This window comes from Pseudomyrmex gracilis, unplaced genomic scaffold (genome assembly GCF_002006095.1).
Source record: "Pseudomyrmex gracilis isolate BER0280 unplaced genomic scaffold, ASM200609v1 scaffold_69, whole genome shotgun sequence".
Lineage (NCBI taxonomy): Eukaryota > Metazoa > Arthropoda > Insecta > Hymenoptera > Formicidae > Pseudomyrmex > Pseudomyrmex gracilis.
In genome coordinates, this window is record NW_018020653.1 from 587381 (window position 1) to 607027 (window position 19647).

The window sequence follows — 19647 nt, forward strand, 5'->3', positions numbered from 1 at the left end:
AATTGTTATATATGTATATATATTTGCAAAACACATCCAGCGATCGGTTCTTACCACTGTGGAAATTTATTACTAGTTTTAAACCATAATAAATATCTTAATTCGTTTATGAAGTATTAGTTATTATTTTATTTTTTGACAGCAATTTAATATCGTTTATTATGATATTTGAATTAATTGTTTAGATGTTTAGTTACTGCTGTAACACATTTTATTTTTATTTTAATAATAACTTTGTAATACTAAATTTTAAATTATATACAATTAAGTTAAATATATTAACTTATATACAATTAATTTATATAAAATCAATAACTTATATACAATTTATTATTATTATTTATTATTTATGCGATATTTTTGTTCCAATATATATCGATAATTGCTTTTGATATATTAAGCCCCTTGCACAATGGACGGAATAGCGATAGCGATAGAAATAATTCCAGTTGTAAAAAGTTTATATTTATAAATAACGATAAGAACAGCGGAATCTAACATACAAAAATACACATTTATCAATGCAGATCAGAAAATCAGAATAAGCAATAGCGATAAAATTTCCGACAAGTTGGAATTCTGTGTTAAAAACTGTGTTATTTCTATCGCTATCGCTATTCCTTCCATTGTGCAAGAGACTTATATGATACAAAAATCGATATTTTTCTTTCGATGCTCATCTCTAAAGCCTGTTTTACAGTGATCGCAAGCGCAAACGCAAGGAACAGGTCTGGTAGAATTGACTAATCGTATTGATGAAATCAGCCAATTGACCAGCGTGATTGGTCAATTCTACGAGATCTATTTCTTGCGTTTGCGCTTGCGATCAATGTAAAACGGGCTTTACGAGACTTGCTATTTGCATGTGCGCCTTGCGACGCAATGGGTGTGTTTAGCCGAAGCTAGCGCTACGTAGCGCTACGTAGCGGCTTTATGTAGCAGTTGCAACTGCTTACAAAAATGGCGGCCACTACTTAGAACATGCTACGCGTAGCAATACTGTCCAGCAGAAGTAACGCAGCAATTGCAACTGCTACATGAAGCCGCTACGTAGCGCTACGTAGCGCTAGCTTCGGCTAAACACACCCAATGATCGAACGATCCTACTTAGATGATGTGTCTGAAAACGTGACTAAAGTAACGTCACGTGACTTTACTTTACCGACAAATCGTTTGTCGGATATGGTTGTACGTGGTTGCCAATGTGCACCACTCATGGACACTGGCGCTGGCTTACAGAGCGGAAAAGCGATTACACAATCTCTTATAGGCCCAACCTCTTTGTCTTCTCTTTAATCAAAGGTTCGTATCAGATGATAGGAGTGGGAGGTTTTGTGCACCACAGGTTCTCGCGCGATCGTTCACCTTCTTCGGTGTTCGGTCGCCGAAGTTTAGTGACTTTCGGCGCCAAAAGACGTATCAGTAATGATCGTCGCGCGATCGCGGATCGATGTGCCGATTGATACAATTTTTCGATGTATATAGCACGGCGAGACTTGGCGCGATGTAACGCTCGATGATCGCGCGTTACGCGGCAACGTAACGTTGACATTTCAAACTCGACTCTCAAATACTTGTGACGGGGAACGCTCGTTGAAATTGTGTGGACACCACCATGGGCAGCGAGGCGAATATAGAATCCGCGACGAATACCACCAGTTCGGTAGACTCCGACGGTTCGGTTAGCTGGGAGGATTTTTTTGGTGAGAAAACAATAAAAATATCTTTCTTCGAGTATATATATTGTTTTTGTTTTTTCAGTTTCTCAACTTGTATACACAAAACTGTGATTGTGTCATAACGCGCGACTCTTGTTTGAACAATTTTTCATTTATATTTCGTAATGCAACGTCAGCTTGAAAAACAGAAATGCGGGCACTCACAAAAGAACGATTTGAACTAATGTGCGTATAAAGAGAGATCGTATTGTACGAGTAATTTATTTTGTAGCCAACAATATAATCTTGCTATCGACTTTTTTTTAACTATCTTGAATGGCAAACAAGAGCGTGGACCTCCCACGTTGTATTACCTCCAATGTTTTAGTGTTTTATTATTATTTCTTACAGTTAGAGTTTATAGCTATCGTTTATATACAGAAGTTAGAAAACAAAGTGTACAAATGTAAGAAAATATATTGTGTGTGAGAGGAAGAGAAAGAGCGCACGCGTTTGTGTAGAGAAAGCATTTGCGCTTATATTTTTCTATTTTAAAAGTCTACGACTGGAAAAATGCACTGTACATTTTAATGAAAAAATGTAGCTTTTGAAATCGAGACGTTAGTTTAAAATTAGTTACCTGGATTTAATTTTCAGTTAATTAATAATAAAACGTTTCAAAAAGTTATGTACTCTATTAGATGTTAGGAACTTCTGCTCCAATTTACATTCTCTCTGCGTTTGTTGCAAGAATTGCGTTTTTTGTGTTAACACACAATGGACTGACACCACATTTGTGTCATAAACGTAATTTGCAATATTTCTTGAATTCGAAATAGATCGAAATAAATTTACTATTGCCTGTTATAAGAGTTTTACGGTTAGAAAAGAGATAACTCTTTCGAAAATATCTAAAAACTGCTTTTTTACGGTAGTTGTTTTTTTTTTGTTCTTTTTTTTTTGTATTATTTTTACTCGATTGTGCAATTTGTGCAACTGGAAATGAAAAGATGTTGCTTCGCACAGCTTCCCATTCAACCGCTTTTAAACACAAGTGGCGTGTAGCTTGCAATACTTGGAGTAAAGCAAAAAACTGTCGCTTTGCCGGATGCAGCTTAGAGTGACGACCGAACACGCTCCTTTCTTTCTTCCATACGTGTATGCGTATTTCTGCTCCTTTATGATACATCGCTCTTTGTACGTATATCTATTTTATATTGAGATAACAATCAAACCAGGATAAAAGAAGAACAAATTTTACCGTATAAACGCACAATTTTTTTTTACTGTTTATTTCTGTTTTTAACAGAATAAAAGAGACTTCACATGCACACGGTATACGGTGAGACACAATTTACATGCGAGAAATATACAAGTATGCGCAATATATTTCGCGCGAGTGCCTCGAGAGTTGTGCAACACGCTTCTTTGAGACTGGTTTTTACATACTTTACGTACATATATGTACGCACGAACCGTGCGTCGGTCGACTTATCCATATCTTCATTCAAGACGAGTTGGAACGAGTAAGTAAGTTGTTTTTGCTGCTCGCAAAACATTTTTAGAGAGAAGAATCGTCACGGCGGCAGCAACGTAAGCGCTGCGACAATGTTGGATGTTTTCCGCGATTTCTAATTTCGATTTGACGATTTTTTTCGGCAAGTTCGTTTGCTCGTTTGCCAGCCTCTTCTCTTTGTTACATCGTTTCCCCCGATGTTTTTGCCATTTGTTGCGATAGCGAAAGGATGCGTTCATGGTCTTTGTTCTTCTTCGTGCGCGCGCTCATATCTCGGCAGAGATTTCGATTACCGCCTACGTGAAAAACGCTGTGTGATTTTCGCCGCACGCGCGAATTAGCATCGCTTGCTGCGAACATTCGCGTTTCCAATCGCGAAGTTCAGACAAACGTATCAATCAATCTGTGCACGCACAACGTAAACGATCAAACGTAGCTATCACTTTGCGCGTGTATCGATTAATTATTTTTAACATTTTTGAAATATTGCTCACTGTTAATAAGAGAAATCTTATTTTTACAATCATATTTCTCTAATCTTACTTTTCATGACTATTTTTCATCGTCACTGATCGGAGCGAGAGAAGGGGACAAAGAGAGAGAGAGAGAGAGAAAAAAAATAGTTAAGTGTGTATTAAGATAAAGGTAGAAGAACGACTGTTTCCTAAAGTCACACGTGTGCTGCTAAGATTATGTTTCCGGGAAAGTATCGCATTGCACAAAGCCTTGTGCCAAAAGACCTCGCGACCGGAGACAGTCTGAAATCAATTTGCGCGGCTCGCAATTATCGTCACACCGTAATATATAATCACAATCATTTGCATTAATTTGATCTTATTCAATAATTTTTATTGTTTTATTCTAGCTTATTGTGTGAAAATCGCTCGACTAATTGATCTGAACTTGACAGTGATGGCTATTCGTTGCGTTGTTGTGCCGGTCTCCGTCGTTGTTTCGTAGACTCTCGCGTTCCAGACCGGTTCTGTCTCTCATAACCGACTGTGTACGGAAAAGTGTCGCTGTGAAACCAGATTGCACCGTGTGACCAAAGCGAGAACAGTACTTCTCTAATGCGTGGAAATTTCTATCGAGATAATCTAAACGCATTCCATATATATATGTGCGCGTTTGTTTCGGCGGCAAAAGAAGAGAAATCAGAGAAAAAAGAAAATCTAATTTTACATTTTTTTTTAAACAAAAGAAAATTCTCATCATTTGGTAGTTTCCAACTTCGATATTTTTTAACTTTTTTCAGCTACAATGTTCCCGGTGTAAAACGTTCGTAAGTTTTTTTTTTTTTTTTTTTAATACGTTAGCTCTTTCCGGAGATTTAATGTTTATACTCAAAAGTCATGTTGAGACATTATCGATGATAATGTGTCGTATGGTGGTATCTCCCCGGTATCCCCAAGAAATGTAGTAACAGATATTTTCAAGTGGGGCTTGATGCTACAGACATTCTTCGAACAGCGTTGAAGAAGATCGATGTGTGTGAAACAAAATGATATACACGCCGTTTAATATAATTGTTGTGTTCGATTCAATACATTCTATTTGTTCACGCGAAAAACGTGATCGATCACACATCATTTCGCAAATGTCCCGAGTTGATCGACATATTTTCGTTCCACATATTTCCCTGTTTTGTTTTTCTTTCTTTTCATTATTTTTTTTGTTTCGTATCTCTTCTATCTTATAACAGCAAATATTTGACAATTAAAAAAGATAAAATCAAAGAAAAGTTGCGATACTAATGCTGAGACACGTATTATCGACCATTGTAAACGCATCCGAGTTTATCGCAGAACATCCTTGCGAGATAAGATAATAGTTACCTACATGTGATATAAAATGTTAGATGCAGTTTCGTCAAATCCGAGATATTACGGGCATATGTGTGTTCGATTTATTATGAAGAAAAAAATCAATTAGTTTCTTCGGCAAAATGTGGTGAGATAATTAATGCTCCACGAAGACTCTTATAAATGGAATGCGTTTGTAATTGCGTTTGTGTAATATTAAAAATTATGTTTCTTGGTACTCGTCGGTCTTCAATAATAGTTTTTTTATTTTTACGATCACTGCGTATTCTCTCTTTATATATGTGTTCGATATAACATTGCGTGTTTTTCTTTTTAACGACACATCTGAGAAGTTCTCTGAGACACGAACCTTTGCAGGGTGTCATGATACGATTAATTGCAACTCGTCGAAATTTGCTGGCGTTTCTGCCGAACAGCTGCGTTGCTAATTCGTACGATACCCTAATTGCTACAATTGGCCGTCATTGTTCTCCTGAGACACGTATAAAGCCTAGGAGAATATTTAATGTGCTGTATACATATCATATTTTTTAGCGTCTTAAAAACTGGCGACTTCACGGTAGAGAATATCAGTTTTCAATCATGCTCTGTGACACCGCGTGTGAAATTAGATGCGTGAGAATTCGACCGCAAAAATTGGAAAGCAGTGCCGCGGTAGGTAAGAGGAGTTATGTACGCGCGTATCATGCGACAAAACAATACAAAGTGCGTCTACAAATTCTCAAAAAAATAATTTCTTTCGAAGGAACAAATTTGTGAAAAAAAAAAAATTGAAACTTTTCCATTTGTTTGGCAGCCTAGACGTGTGTTGTAATCGAGATTTTCAATTGCGCCCAAACGTAAGCGTCGCATTTTCGAACTCGGCATATAGAGTGTTCCTTTGAAATTTTATTTATTTTTTTTTTTGTTTTTTATTCTCTTGATGCCGCATTTAAGATTGCGCAGTGAGACCGATCCGGTCGCTCGAGCTGCATGCGGAGGCGCCGTACATGCCCGCTCCTCGGAGAAAAACGATCGTCGAGCCCGACATAGCCGACTTTCTTTCTTCATCTCTCGCCGTTCCTCTCTCTCTTTCTCTCTCTCTCTCTCTCTCTCTCTCGATACATAGACTCATATTCTTCCATCCTTCTCTTTTTCTCTCTCTGTCTTTCCTTTTGCGGCGCGAGGTATACTTGAAGATACTAATATACTCGCGCGCGCGCGCGAGACCAAGGCACATAGCTGCTTGTAGTAGTACAAGCGCCATATAGCTATAGATAATTCTATACGAAAGCATATGTAGATATAATAAACGTGAAACATTAATCGGTTTTAGACGGTTCTTACTCCATAAGATTAAGCAGTTTTTTTATTCCCACAACGATGTATGTGACATGCGTATATTATAAACCGAAGAAAAATGTAGCGCGATAAGAAAAAAGCCGATTCTATTGCGACGGCGACGAGACTAAGAGAAGGCGACGCGGCGCCATCTCCTACCGAGCGCGCATTATTCCGCGTGCACCTTTTTTTTTTTTTTTTTTTTTTTTTTCTACGGACGCACACGCTATGTGTCGCATTACGTAGCGAATTCTCCATTTTCCGGGAGGCGGAGTTGCGCGTCCAACGTTCAGATCATTGAATTATATACATTTGCGTCGCGCGATTTCCGCAATATATAAATTTATCAAATAAAATAAATAAGATATATTCAGTCGCGTGTAGAAAAAGAAATAGGTCAGAATAACCAAATGCGGTTGGTGGAATGTTAAAAAACAAAACTTTTCTCGGCGTATTCTTGATCATAATTTATTTTAAGACAAACACATCTCGACTGTATTCCAGGTCGAGATGTTTTCCTCTCAAACGCAAATTAATCATGTCCGTAGGTGATTAATCACGCAGTCCGAAAAGTCGAAATAATACGATCAAAGTTAGGAAATTCAAAAATTACGTCAGAAACGTTTTAGCCACAAAATGAAGTTGTCGAATATATCAAAATATATATCAAAATTGTTAAAGTTGATAAAACGCATTATCAACTTGCTTGTTTATAATTTTTTAATTAGCTTCTTTTTTTTCACTTATTTCGCGATACATATAGATGTAACAAAATTTACCTCATGATTCTATTTAAGCGATAAAAAGTTGACATTTTGACATTTGAGTGCGATACTAAAAACTTATTGTGTGTGTGTGTGTGTGAATGAAACCTCACTACGAAGTCCAGACAGACTCCTCTTGATAATACAAGGGTTAATTGACGATCAAATTGCGGTGAGGTCACTGTATATAACCGACGGTACGGGTGGACCCCGTTTCGGATCATCAAGATTTTGTGTTCGGTGTGTGTATTTTTAGCGCGGCTTGGAAACTGCCTTTCCTCGAGAATTGAAATGTGCAACATAAGTTGTACGGAGAGATGATTAGAGATTTTAACGGTGTTAAAAAAAATTAACGCGGGGCTTTTCCTCAGAACAATTGTAAAAATTTCTTTTGTTCCAAACAACAAACTGGTGGAAGAGCACGAATAAACTTTTGTCTCTTTGCTATATATTTTTTAACATAAGATTCTATATCTAAAATCTGTTTTGCAATCAAACAAATAATATGTATACACGTATGCAACGTAGCTCTCTCCTTACGTAATGTTAATTACTCTGAAATATTTCCAATACGATCAAGCAGCCACCAAAAGAGAATGACAAATAAAATCGATATGTGAATCGAGTCAGTGTAATATAAACGAATCAACATCCTCGATTTTGCAATTATTGTGTCGTAATGTTTTTTCTCATCTTTTGTGCGTGTGATTCGAGAAAAAGTACATTCGTCACGCTAATTCAGTGAGTTGACAAATGCAAATTGCTTTTTTTTTTTTTTTTTTTTTTTTTTTTATTGAATAGCTAGGCGAGACAAGATTCCGACAACAGAGTCCGGTCATCGATACGCGCTTGCAGGATACGTGCAGATCCGATATCCGTCTGCATGGGAAAAAAAAAACAAAAAAAGACGCGACACGTTACAGTGCGCACTTATGAAAGCTTCCATCCGGTTGGTTTTCAATCAGTCATCGATAATAACGTATATTGGCGCAATGCTGTGCCGCGAACCGGATTTTATGCTTCGCAATTACTTACGAACGGCTCCCGGCTTGGTCGCCGCATTACTTGGCCGCGTACTAGCGGCGCCGCTATATATAGACTTTCTGCGAATACGTTATACATACCGCCGAGCGAGCGAGCGAGCGAGCGAGCGATCGAGATCGTTGCATCTCGAGAAAGTTTTCCGATGCGGGAAAAGGAAACCGCGCGCTGTGGCGCCAGCAATATCCTTTCGATGAGGAAAAGAACGTCGGTGTGTTGCGAATTTTATAATCGATACATCCTCCTCGCGTTATGATACAGATCGCAATCGCGATGCTCATTCGATATAATTTACCGAATTTTCACCGACACTTCTCTCTACTTTTCTTCTGCAATATATTTGTAGTACACGTGTATATATATACGTATATATCTCCTTCGAGTGGTTCGCGTGCGAGAGAAAGAGAGCCGCGAACGCGCGCAATCTTCCGTGATGCAATTACGATGTCGCATTCCGCGAACACGAATAAATCGCGATAAAATCACCGCGGTGACGTTACATGTCGTCGGTTTAAATATATAATTCCCCTTATCGAGAAGTGCCACGGTAAAAGGAGAAAAGCGCATAACATAAGATATCACAGATTATAAGAGCTCTGTATGTTAGAAATTTATTCTCCACGCATGTTTTTAGTCTCAACATAATCTTTAGATATGGGATATGAAATTTTCTAAACGCGTATCTCCGCGCGCGGGGACAATTGCAAGCTCGGTGTGCTTGACAAATGAAAAAAAAAAAAAAAACGGAATCGAACGCTCTCTCGTTCGCCCGTGTAAGACACATTTCTGCGCTTCCTGTGAGTCAATATCGCGGTTGGATTCTAGATATTGTTCACAGTAAATTGGGTAGCGATCGTAATGGGAACGGGACGACACGCTCCGATATAAGGTATTTCGATGATTCATATAATTCACGGTCGCTCTTTCCGCTCGCGACGCGGCACCTGAGAGGTTCGTGGTTATTTATTTCCTCCTTTCGTCCGAAATCAAAATTCCTCCGTACGGAACGGAGGAAGTAGCGAGAGAACTTCTATCTGGCAACGCGGCGACGGGGAATAGAACGCGCTCTCAGTGAGTCATTCTCGGTGACTAGCTCGATATAATTCATTGCGACGATTGAATCCCCACCTTTGTTCTTGCACGATCTGCAGCGGCATTCACACATTACGAAAAAAAAACAGGTAGAGTTTTGTTCACAACACTTGTGTTGACGCGTTTTGTCTCTTGGTTTTATTTAAAACCGATACTAAAATTTTCTATTATAGTCATTAGATAAAAAAAAAAAATTGTACACAGTGTGGAAAAAAGTGTAACATTGGTTTTGTTCGACGCGCGATTCGAAATTGACGCGGTAAGGAACGAAAAAAAAAAAAAAAAAAAAAAAACGGCACAATAGGAATGTACGATAAGCTTGTACCGGGTCGGAACCCCGAGGCGACGGGTCGCGCATCACTTCGACAGAGAGCTCCGGTGTGGAGACCGCTGACCTAACGGCCGCTCTTCGGTATTTCGATCCAAGACCATCCGAGTGGCACCGCTCTATTCTCATTCTCGGCCGCCTCTCGCCGACTAGTGTCTACCTGTTACTCGAGCGACAAAGACTTCGCGCTCTTGTCGTCTACGATACGTGGCGGTGGTCCGGTGATTTATCGCGCATACTTTTCACCATACGCAACACATTTTTTGTCTATGCATTTTGCGTTATCATTATTAGAGCACACTTTTGCGTATTGTATTCCGAATTGCAATTGTAATTGCAACAGACAGGCGCAGCTAAACGCGATTAATTGTCTTGTTGCGTGCGCGAAAAATTGGAAGATATTTCTTTAAACGTATCGTTATTATACGTGTATCGCGCGCGTCATATATCTCGCGTGTGATTTTAAGTAAGTACTTGTAACTGAACTCGGAGTTATATGTAAAGAGAGTGATTCTCGAATAATGACGAGTTAATCGATGTGTCGTGCGATAATCAGAGGTGATTTTTTAATTCAGTGTGTGCGAATCAATCGCGGTTTTTTTTTTTTTTGAATAATTGACAAAAAAGCACGTAAATGTCCGAGACGACATGTGTGACACACGCGAACGTAAAGTAGCGGCGAACGAAGGCGAAGTGATATCGTTTAAAGGGTGAAAGTGAAACACGTAAGTTGCTATTGTTCGCACATGAATGCTTGAACCGTGTAAAAATCTGTTTGATCGAAAAAATTAAAAAAAAAAATTATTATATTCTCGATAAATAAAAAAGAACAAAGAGCGGCAGATGGGGGAAGAAAAAAAAAAAGAATTATTGTGAGCAAACGCGATTTTATTTTGTCCGTTATCTTCGATTTAATTTCTCAATTCTTTTTCATCAAAAGTAGGTTCCCACGATAATATCTATCTCTCTCTGTTATCTCAAATCAAATGCTATCTTAACGAACGATGTTTGATCTTATGTTAGGTCAATCATATTTTCATCGTGTAATGCAGCAGCGCGCACCTACACACAATTTGCAAAACTACTTGCCAAAGATAGTCATTGTTGTTATGATCTCGTTATGATGATCTCTCTTGAAATAGCAACACGTTGGACATCTGATAGAGATGTCGATAATAGTTTTGATAGTTTCGTCGTTCCTTCGAGAAAGAGAGACGCGATAATTTCCTTTTCCATCTCGAGCGAAAAACATCGCGACTTCGCGACATGCTAACGTGTTTCCGAGCGCGCTTCTGGAAACAGATAACAGTCCCGCAAAAGGAAAACACTCTGGAATTCCGGAGAGTAGCTGCGCGCGGTAGCTTATTGCGGGCTCTTGGCGCGCGCACTTGGTCGGGGCTACGTGAAGCGCATAACACCGCGCGCTCTTCCCCTTTTCTGGCAGCGCGTTCTGTGAGCGCATCGCGCTTTTCCAAGCAAAACTCTTCTTTCGAGTGATTGATTTCCAGAACGAGAGGAGAATCCGAAATTCGATTCGGCGAATTACCCGTGTAATTTTTTTTTTTTTTTTTTTTTTGCTTTCTTCTTGAACTTTGGATATCAGCCAGCTAACGGCAACGCTATTGTTTCGAGCCTTCGATAACGCGCAGATGTTTCTCAATCTTCTTATCGTACGGAAGAAATACTTAAGAAACGGTACGTGCTCACGCGCGCGCGCGTTTTTGTCGTATTAGGTATCGGGACATAGAAACACTATTGCGACACACGGCTAGAATTTGTAGGTGTGTGTGTGTGATATTTCGAGAGAGAGAGAGAGAGAGAGAGAGAGAGAGAGAGACGCACGCGCGCGTTCGTGTGTTTGTAATTTCAATTTGGTATTTCAAAATTCACAATTTTCCTTCCTCAATGAATCTACGCGAGTCAATGAACGTGAGACGCGTAAAAGCGAGTGTGTGCAGAGTTCTGTCAATGAACGCGATTCAAACGTTCTTCCTTCTCCTCGTGTGTGGTTGCTATTTTCGTAACTCCGTGCCAGCCGCGAAGTAATCAGGCAGCGAAATATCATCTCTTGACATGTGTGTTCAAATAACACCTTTTCTCTTCTACATAATAATTTGCGATAGGCTATTGATACAGAAGCCAGATGATCGGAAATATCGATTTAATCAATTCTTGAGACAAACACAGAAATTTTTTTTTTTTGACAGGTACCAGCACGGATCTGATGCCGCAGTTGTTGGGCATGTTCGACGAGTTGGCTCGCCGCGGCGAAAATGGCTGCGACGGCGTGGTGTTATCGTCGTCCTGTAACATACCTGCAGCACTACAGAAACGTCTCAGCCTGGTGCCGACCACCCATCGCAATTCGATATTCAATCAGCTCTGCACCAGCGATCTAGCTTCGCAGCAGGACAGTTCGAAAGACAAGGAGCGAGAAGAAGAAGACGGATACGGCAAGATGGAAAGTAACACGCAGGAGGAAAGAACCGCGGTGTCAGTAGAGGACGAAAATAAAGTAGAACCTGTCGAGAAACCGACCTACGAAAGGCGGGAGAACAGCGGTCTCACACCATTTAGATACAACAGGCGACGCGGTAGAAATGGCAGACCGCTGTCCAGTAGCTCGATCGCGTCCAGCACGTCTTCCAGTGGTTGTAGCAATCAGGGTAATACCTGTACCGTCAATCCCTATCTGACATCGGTCGAATCCCTCGCTGATACATGTGCCAGCTCTCAAGGCTCTGCGGACAGCGGAGTCGTAACAGTTTCTGAAGCTAGCTGTCGAATATTGAACGAAAATGGTAAGAGAAGGGACAGTGCGGAGGAGGATCCCTTGTGCCATAGACCACGCTATTACGATCCTCACCGTAATCCCGTCGAAAGGGTACTCCTGGAAATAGTGGACACGGAAGCGATATACGTCGAACACTTGCGTCAAGTTATTCAGGGTTATCTAACATTCTGGAGAGACGATCCGCCGTCGTTCGCGCATCAATTACGTCTCGGTGACTTGTTCAGCAATATCGAGGATATTTTCGAATTTAATAGAGAATTTTTGAGTGAAATAGAAAAATGCGGTTTGGATCCTGTTTGCGTGGCGAATACGTTTATCAAGCACAATTCGGGATTTAAAGTTTACACCGAATACTGTACCAATTATCCGAGAACAGTCTCAGTTCTGACAGATTTAATGGGCAATGAGGAAACCGCGTCCGCTTTTCGTGAACGACAAGCGGCTCTTGGCCACGATTTGCCTCTCGGATCGTTTCTTTTGAAACCTGTTCAGAGAATTCTCAAGTATCATCTACTTCTGGAGAATTTGTCGAAAGAGTACGGCGCCGATTGTGATTCTAAAGAAAATGAGACTGAAGGCATAAGTGCCATCGAGGCTGCACTTACTGCGATGACTGGTATAGCGAAACATATCAACGCAATGAAAAAACGACACGAACACGCTGTACGCGTTCAAGAAATTCAATCGCTGCTCTATGGTTGGCCGGGGCCAGATCTAACAACAAGCGGAGAGTTGATTGCAGAAGGTCGATTCCGAATGCGAGGAGCCAAGGCTCCGAGGCATGCTTTTCTTTTCGATCGAATGCTCTTACTGACTAAGAAAAAAGAAGACGGTCTTCTTGTCTATAAAGCTCATATTATGGTACTTTCTTTTTTCTTTTTTTTATCCGATTTTTGTCATAAAAATTTAATTGCGGGCGCGTGCGCGCACACACATAGACACACACGCACACTCGTATCTTAGAATTTATAAAATATTTCTCACATGTTTCAGTGTTCAAACTTAATGCTAGTTGAAAGTATCCCAGGCGAACCGCTTAGTTTTCATGTAATACCTTTCGACAATCCTCGATTGCAGTGCACATTGCAAGTAAGAATCATCATTATATTAATTGCGCAATAGGATTTTTTAAATATACTCCCAAGGATGATCATATTTTCATTTAACACAGTCGACCATTTGTTTTCCAGGCACGCAATTTAGAGCAGAAGAGAGAATGGACTTTACAGATAAAAAGGGTAATGTTAGAGAATTACAATGCAGTTATACCGTCGCATGCGAGAAAACTAGTATTACAATTGGGTCAAACGCAACAAGAAGGTATAAAAAATAGCGATTGCTATTAATGTGATTTCGACTTTTTTTTTTATACGAATAAAACAAACAACAAATGACTTGCAGACGATGCGTTAACAGACAAAGGATCGGCGAAAAAACATTCTGCCCCGCCAGAATATTTAGAGAGGCGTAAACAGGAAAAAGAAAGACGTAGATCCGAAATTGGTCTTAGGCAAAAGTTCAAGAAGGGTGTTAGGAAATCCGATACTACTATGGAGGTAAAGTATTTTCTTTTTCTCTTACTCACCTGTATTTTTATTTTTTTTTTTGTAACAAGGGAAATGCCTTATGCACCCTTCTGTCCCCGGGGGAGGACAAAGGGAACTCCCACTCGCTAAAACCCTTCGATGGTCCTTCAGCACAAAAAGAGGGAGTGACTGCCCGTGGGCAATTACTTCTCCTCCCTCTTTTCATGCGCATGTGAGCGGTTTGGCTGCTCACCCCTCAAACTCTTCTTATTTGTATTGAGCTTATATATTTGATCGAAGTTTGATTTGACATGTCACTAGGTATCGCCTACGTCCTCGCGTAAAACTGACAACGAAGACGCCGGTACTAACGACTCCAGAGAACAATCTTTTAATAGATCTTCGGACGTACGCGTCTCAAAAGTTAAGGTGAGATATTTATCGCAACGTGTTTTCAAGAAAAGTAGAAAAAATTTTTAATATCGTACGTCGAATATATTTAGGATCGCTTTACCGGATGGAGGAGAAAATCAGAACCAGGCTTCCAGTCGTACATATGTCTTAATTACTCGGACGAGGAACAGAAAGAAGATCCTGTTGGTGATGTTCAGTCTACAACCGAAACCGAAGAAACCATCGAGACTCATACCGAGACGGAGAACCAGACGACAACAAAATTGGATTCGTCACCGATCGAAGACAATAACACCGATACCACCACGAAGCAAACAGTAGAAGAGATTGTCGGTCACATTCTGATGCAAAATCAAGAATTTCAAAAATTGCTCGATAAGCAACGGACCAGTAATATCATCAGCGCACGCCAGCAACGCTTTAATAGACGTAATTCGATAGATGTGTCAGATGAGAGTGATTCAGAAAACGTTAATTACATCAGTAATCCCAATAGACTAGGACGCTCTCGAGCGATGCGGGAGCAGCGTCTGATCAAGTTGAACAACTCGTGGGATTCGTTGTCTTCAAAACCGGCGCAGAAAAGTCAACAGTCGTTACCAGTTTGCGACAATCTGAAAAGTACTCAGAACTCGATAGAGACGATTGCGCGGAATGGCAAGACAAGTAACGTGCGCGAAAAACGAGTGCTTTTTGAGACGTTCAAACGACAGAATATTGTCACCGAAAGCAAGATAATCAAAACAGCACTGCGTATTCGCGAGAACACGACGTCGCCCGATAACGAGACAGATTTTTCATCGACAATATGCGAACCCACTTATCGAATGGCGAAACAAAATGAAATAAATTCTATCGTGCCGGCAAAACAGATAGAAAAGGACGTGTTAAAACGACAAAATGACGAAATAAACGACGTAAGTGATGCCGAATCCAAGAGCTTCGGCAATTACGACAATCTGCAGCGTGTCTGGGAAGAACTGCAAACGGTAAATTACATCGATAACAACGACAGTCCGACTCGGCCTGCTGTCTGGCTCACCAAACTATGCGACGACATGCCTACCTCACCACCCAAGTGCGGTTCGCTGCCACGCAGCTTTCAAATAAGTCCGAATTCTCAGCCGAGTGTGACAAAGTCGCGCTTCTTGCAGCGAGACGGCAAGCCAATGAGCGAACGACCATTCACGATTGCGTCTGACAAACCGGCGGAGATCAATCTTGAAGATATGGAAAGGTACGCGTCCACGTGTCAGCCTGAGGATAGAGTTGCCAAGTTTCCCATGCCTGCCACTTCGTTGAGTTCCAGCTCGTCGATCTTCTTTTCGCTGGAAGATACACGATTAACCGACGACCGTGCTTACTCCAATAATGTGCGCATGTCCGTTACTGGTACAAATATCCATCCGGATCATAAAATCTATCGAGCAAGCGATAATGGCAGCAACAATCTACTTCGGAGCGTTCTTTTCAAGGCTGGCAATCACTTACAAGGTCGTTTAAAGAATACCATGAGCACGGAGACGCTTGAATGCAACGACGAACTCGAACGTAAGCGTTACTTTCGTCCCTTGAATACCGGAGGTAAGTGTTCAAAAAGACGAACTAAACAAGCAAAGCGATGCGCGAAAGAATTATCTTCGAATGTGGAAGAACTGATAGGTTGTACAACCGCCGATGTTGTAACCAACAATCAGTGGATTCCTCAACTCTGTTACAAGCAAGGTAGTTCTAATCTAGGAGCAAGAATCGCCCAGTCCGATTACGCTGATCCGACTATTCTCTTTGCCGAGAACAAACGCGCTCAGTTCTCGGCAGTTGAAGTTATTCGGTTTAAAAAGACTGACGAATCAGAAGAAAAAAATCGTGCGGATGAAGAAGAGACGAGTAGTAAGGACACGGAGCATCGCGACAGTGAGACTGACAGTTTCTACGAAAAGAGCTTTGAAGTTATCGAGAATTACGCAGATACTGACGTCGATGAAGCGTTTCGAGATAGTGCGATATTTAGCGACGTTGACGAGATATTCATGATGCAAAATCAGCAACAACCAGCAGTGACAACAATAACGACGTCGACGACGACAACGACGACGACGATGAAGTCGACAATAACACCTGAGACAGCAGTGAAGATAAAAGTAACACCACCGATACCTTTAAAAAGGAAGCAAGAAACATCTTCGACGTCAACAAGACACAAGCCGAGTATCGCACAGAAGCCAGATTACTTGAAAATAAAATCGGTATTAGCAAAAGACTACGTAGCCAATGATTCGGAAGTTAAAATTACCGCGAGATTATCGGTAGTTAATGTATCTCATCAGCCGCAAGATGTTTCGAGTGCCTATATAGATACAGACGATATTTCTGCGGGACAAAGTCAAGCGGGATGGGTACGGAAAATGGTAGGTCAATTGCAAGGTCACATTGAAACGTGACTCGGTTTTGAGAACCTTGGTAGCATAGATATTTTTTCGCGCAACGAATTTTCTCTACCAAGATAACATCAAAACTTAGTAGTCGGTATCAAGTTATACACACATTTGGCAGATACATACATACGTTTTCTGATCCGCTCATCGTCAGATTACATCCCTCCTTACATTGCTCTACTTAACACAGAAAAAGAGAGAAAAGTAAGTAAATTCCTCTCTTGGAGAAAAAGAAAAATAGCACAGCGGCATTTATTTTTACACGTACTTGAAGAAACATTAACACGTTCCGTGTCTTTTCACGATGATTTTGTTCAGAGTTTACTGAAACACATTCATACATACAAATACTCTGTGTGATGTTTATGAGATTTGTTTTGACAACACACATTACCTCGTATCTACAACCTACAGAGCACGAAACCTACAGAGCACGAAACGTGTTAACGTTTTATGTAACATTATATGTTATTATAGCAATAATAAATTTTATATTTGAGATGATAAAAGGCGTGTCTTGTATAATTTACAGAAATAAGTATGCCATGTTTTTACTTAATATTTACCTATATAAATTTGTTGATGTATATAGTAAAGCATTCTCTTTTTGATATTGTTATAGAAATAATAAAATCAAATTTAATTAAAATATTTACATTGAAAATAACTTCAATTTTTTTCACATGTAATACAATTTATATAAAGACATTTCTCAAAACCTGTTGCCTGAATTAAATTTTCTATCTGTCTGTCTCTGATCACTCTTGGACTGACGTACTTGAAGCACAACAAGTATTTCGGTAAGTATTATTTACATACAAACTATAAAATATAATTAATGTATTTTGTATCACTGCGTATATCTGCATTTTTTCTTTTAGACTTTATTATGAGGTTTTCTATTTACATACAGAAATTTGCCTAGTTGTTTTTACAGATACAAGTAAATCAAGTAAGTTTATACAATCATATAAATTATTTTTGTATACGTATACTATATTATACTATATAAAATGACTAAAACGAAAATCGGCAAACGTAAAAATTATAATACACACACTATATACAACTTGCTTAATTACAAACTTCGCTAGTAATGCTATAGTTTCAATTAATATTTATATATGTTACAGTAAAAGCGCATAGAATTCATACATTTACCGATAAGTGTGTATGTGTATGTGTGTGTGTATGTGTATATGTTATGCACATTTAGTAAAAGTATGAATAAATCTATACATATTTATCATAATCTTATACTCTCTTTTATAACATAGTTTTGCTAGTTTTATCGATTTTGGAGAGAAAAGCATTACTACTTAAATAAATATGTAAGTGTTGATTGTAACATTTACAGATAATATTATCTAGCAGAGCTTTTCTTATATTTCTAAATATCTCTATATGGAATAACATATATATCTTTCTTGCTGGCTTGTCTACTTTCTTGTTGTAAGAATAATTTTTTATTCGTTTTCTGTTAACTAATTGTCATTACGACTTTAGTTAATAAACATTAATACATCTCTGTAGCAATTTGTAGTTTCAGTATCAGATGACTAATAAAATTTTTGAAATTCTATTGTTTTGCTTGAGTATTGCTAAAAGTATCTATGAATTTTCAAGAAAGACGTCAAAGAATTTTTGTGTATTTGTCGTCTGTAGTTTACTACATACGTGCACGCACGCTTGCACGATCACACATCCTTATCTATCTCTTACATAAGTTACGAATTTGCCTCTCAAAAATATTTCGTAATCTCTGCAAAAAAAACCTATATAACAAATATATATATATATATATCATTAAATATGTAATCTCCATAGTAAATGTTTTTAATGAAATAAAAGTCCCGTGTGCTTAATCTACTTACGTCCCTTGACTTATTCATTGTGACTTAATTATATTTCGTGATACTAAAAAAATATCATAATATATAGAAAGAAAATATAAAGAGATATAACAATAAGTTTATATTTTAATGCTAAAAATAAATTGATTATTAACTACATATTTTCTTATTAGTCTTTTGAAGCTTTAAATAAACAAACTTGAAAGTTTGATAAACATTTTGAATGTAGAGGCAAGCTATCAATATGGTCAATGTATACAGGTACATTTTATGCATTAATTGTGCATTAGTTTTTTCTTGTAAGAATCAAAGACTAAAAGTCTATTTTAAACGTTGCGAGCAGAACATGGATATGTGAAATATATATGTGTATATATAATATAAATTTATTCTAATTTTCCTGATTTTTCTACTGCTTTGTATGTGTTGCATTGTTAAAATCTCGGATTTCTTTTAATAAGTTTTTTACTTTTTAGTCACTTCTTTTAAGCAGTTTTTAAATTCGAGCTAATTAATCTGTTTTATGTAAATTTGAATATTTATAATATACATATCTATGTATGTATATATTTCTCATATTCTTACATGTCTATTTTTCTTTTTTAATTTGTGTAAGCGACGCTTCGAATAAAATTATTGTCTTCGCAATAATAGAAAAATTTACATCAGGTAACATCGCAGTTACTACTTGTATGTTGCTATTATTAAAATGTCTTGCAAATGTGTCGTATTGTTTAAATGTCGAAGTTATTTGTTACAAATAAAAGAAGTTTCCAGTTTTAAATATACTTTTGAGATATTTTTATAGTATTTACTTATTGTAATAATTTACCACAAACAAATATAAATAATTTGTCAGCAAATTAAATTATTTAAAAAAAGAAATTGAAAAATAACTATCACATTCTTCTGACTTTGAACAATGTTATGTGATACATAATTAAAAATTCCAGAATATTGAATATAAGATGACACGTTTATCTGAGTATGTTTGTGTGTATATATAAGAATATTATATTATGCGTTATTGCGTTTAACAGAAAATATTGTGTATTTTTTTAATAATATTTTCACAGAAATAAT

General features: G+C 38.4%; 1 protein-coding gene across 2 annotated transcripts; it reads left to right on the plus strand.

Annotated features, from left to right (window-relative positions):
• Positions 1-1335: 1335 nt before the first annotated feature.
• On the plus strand, positions 1336-16744 carry LOC109854567. Of its 2 annotated transcripts, none has more exons than XM_020427778.1 (7): positions 1336-1703; positions 11750-13197; positions 13330-13425; positions 13527-13656; positions 13738-13892; positions 14184-14291; positions 14366-16744. In XM_020427778.1, the coding sequence occupies exons 1-7, from the start codon at positions 1616-1618 to the stop codon at positions 16715-16717; spliced, it is 4377 nt and encodes a 1458-aa protein (XP_020283367.1). In that variant the 5' UTR covers positions 1336-1615; the 3' UTR covers positions 16718-16744. The 2 variants fall into 2 exon arrangements, with proteins under 2 accessions (XP_020283367.1, XP_020283368.1); XM_020427779.1 differs by lacking the exon at positions 1336-1703 and adding an exon at positions 9620-10267.
• The last annotated feature ends 2903 nt before the right edge of the window (positions 16745-19647 follow it).

Coding starts and splice junctions, on each gene's coding strand:
- LOC109854567 (XM_020427778.1), top strand. CDS start 1,616: ATGGGCAGCGAGGCGAATATAGAATCCGCGACGAATACCACCAGTTCG. Junction 13,198..13,329: donor TCTATAAAGCTCATATTATG/GTACTTTCTTTT, acceptor CACATGTTTCAG/TGTTCAAACTTAATGCTAGT. Junction 13,657..13,737: donor GGGTCAAACGCAACAAGAAG/GTATAAAAAATA, acceptor AATGACTTGCAG/ACGATGCGTTAACAGACAAA.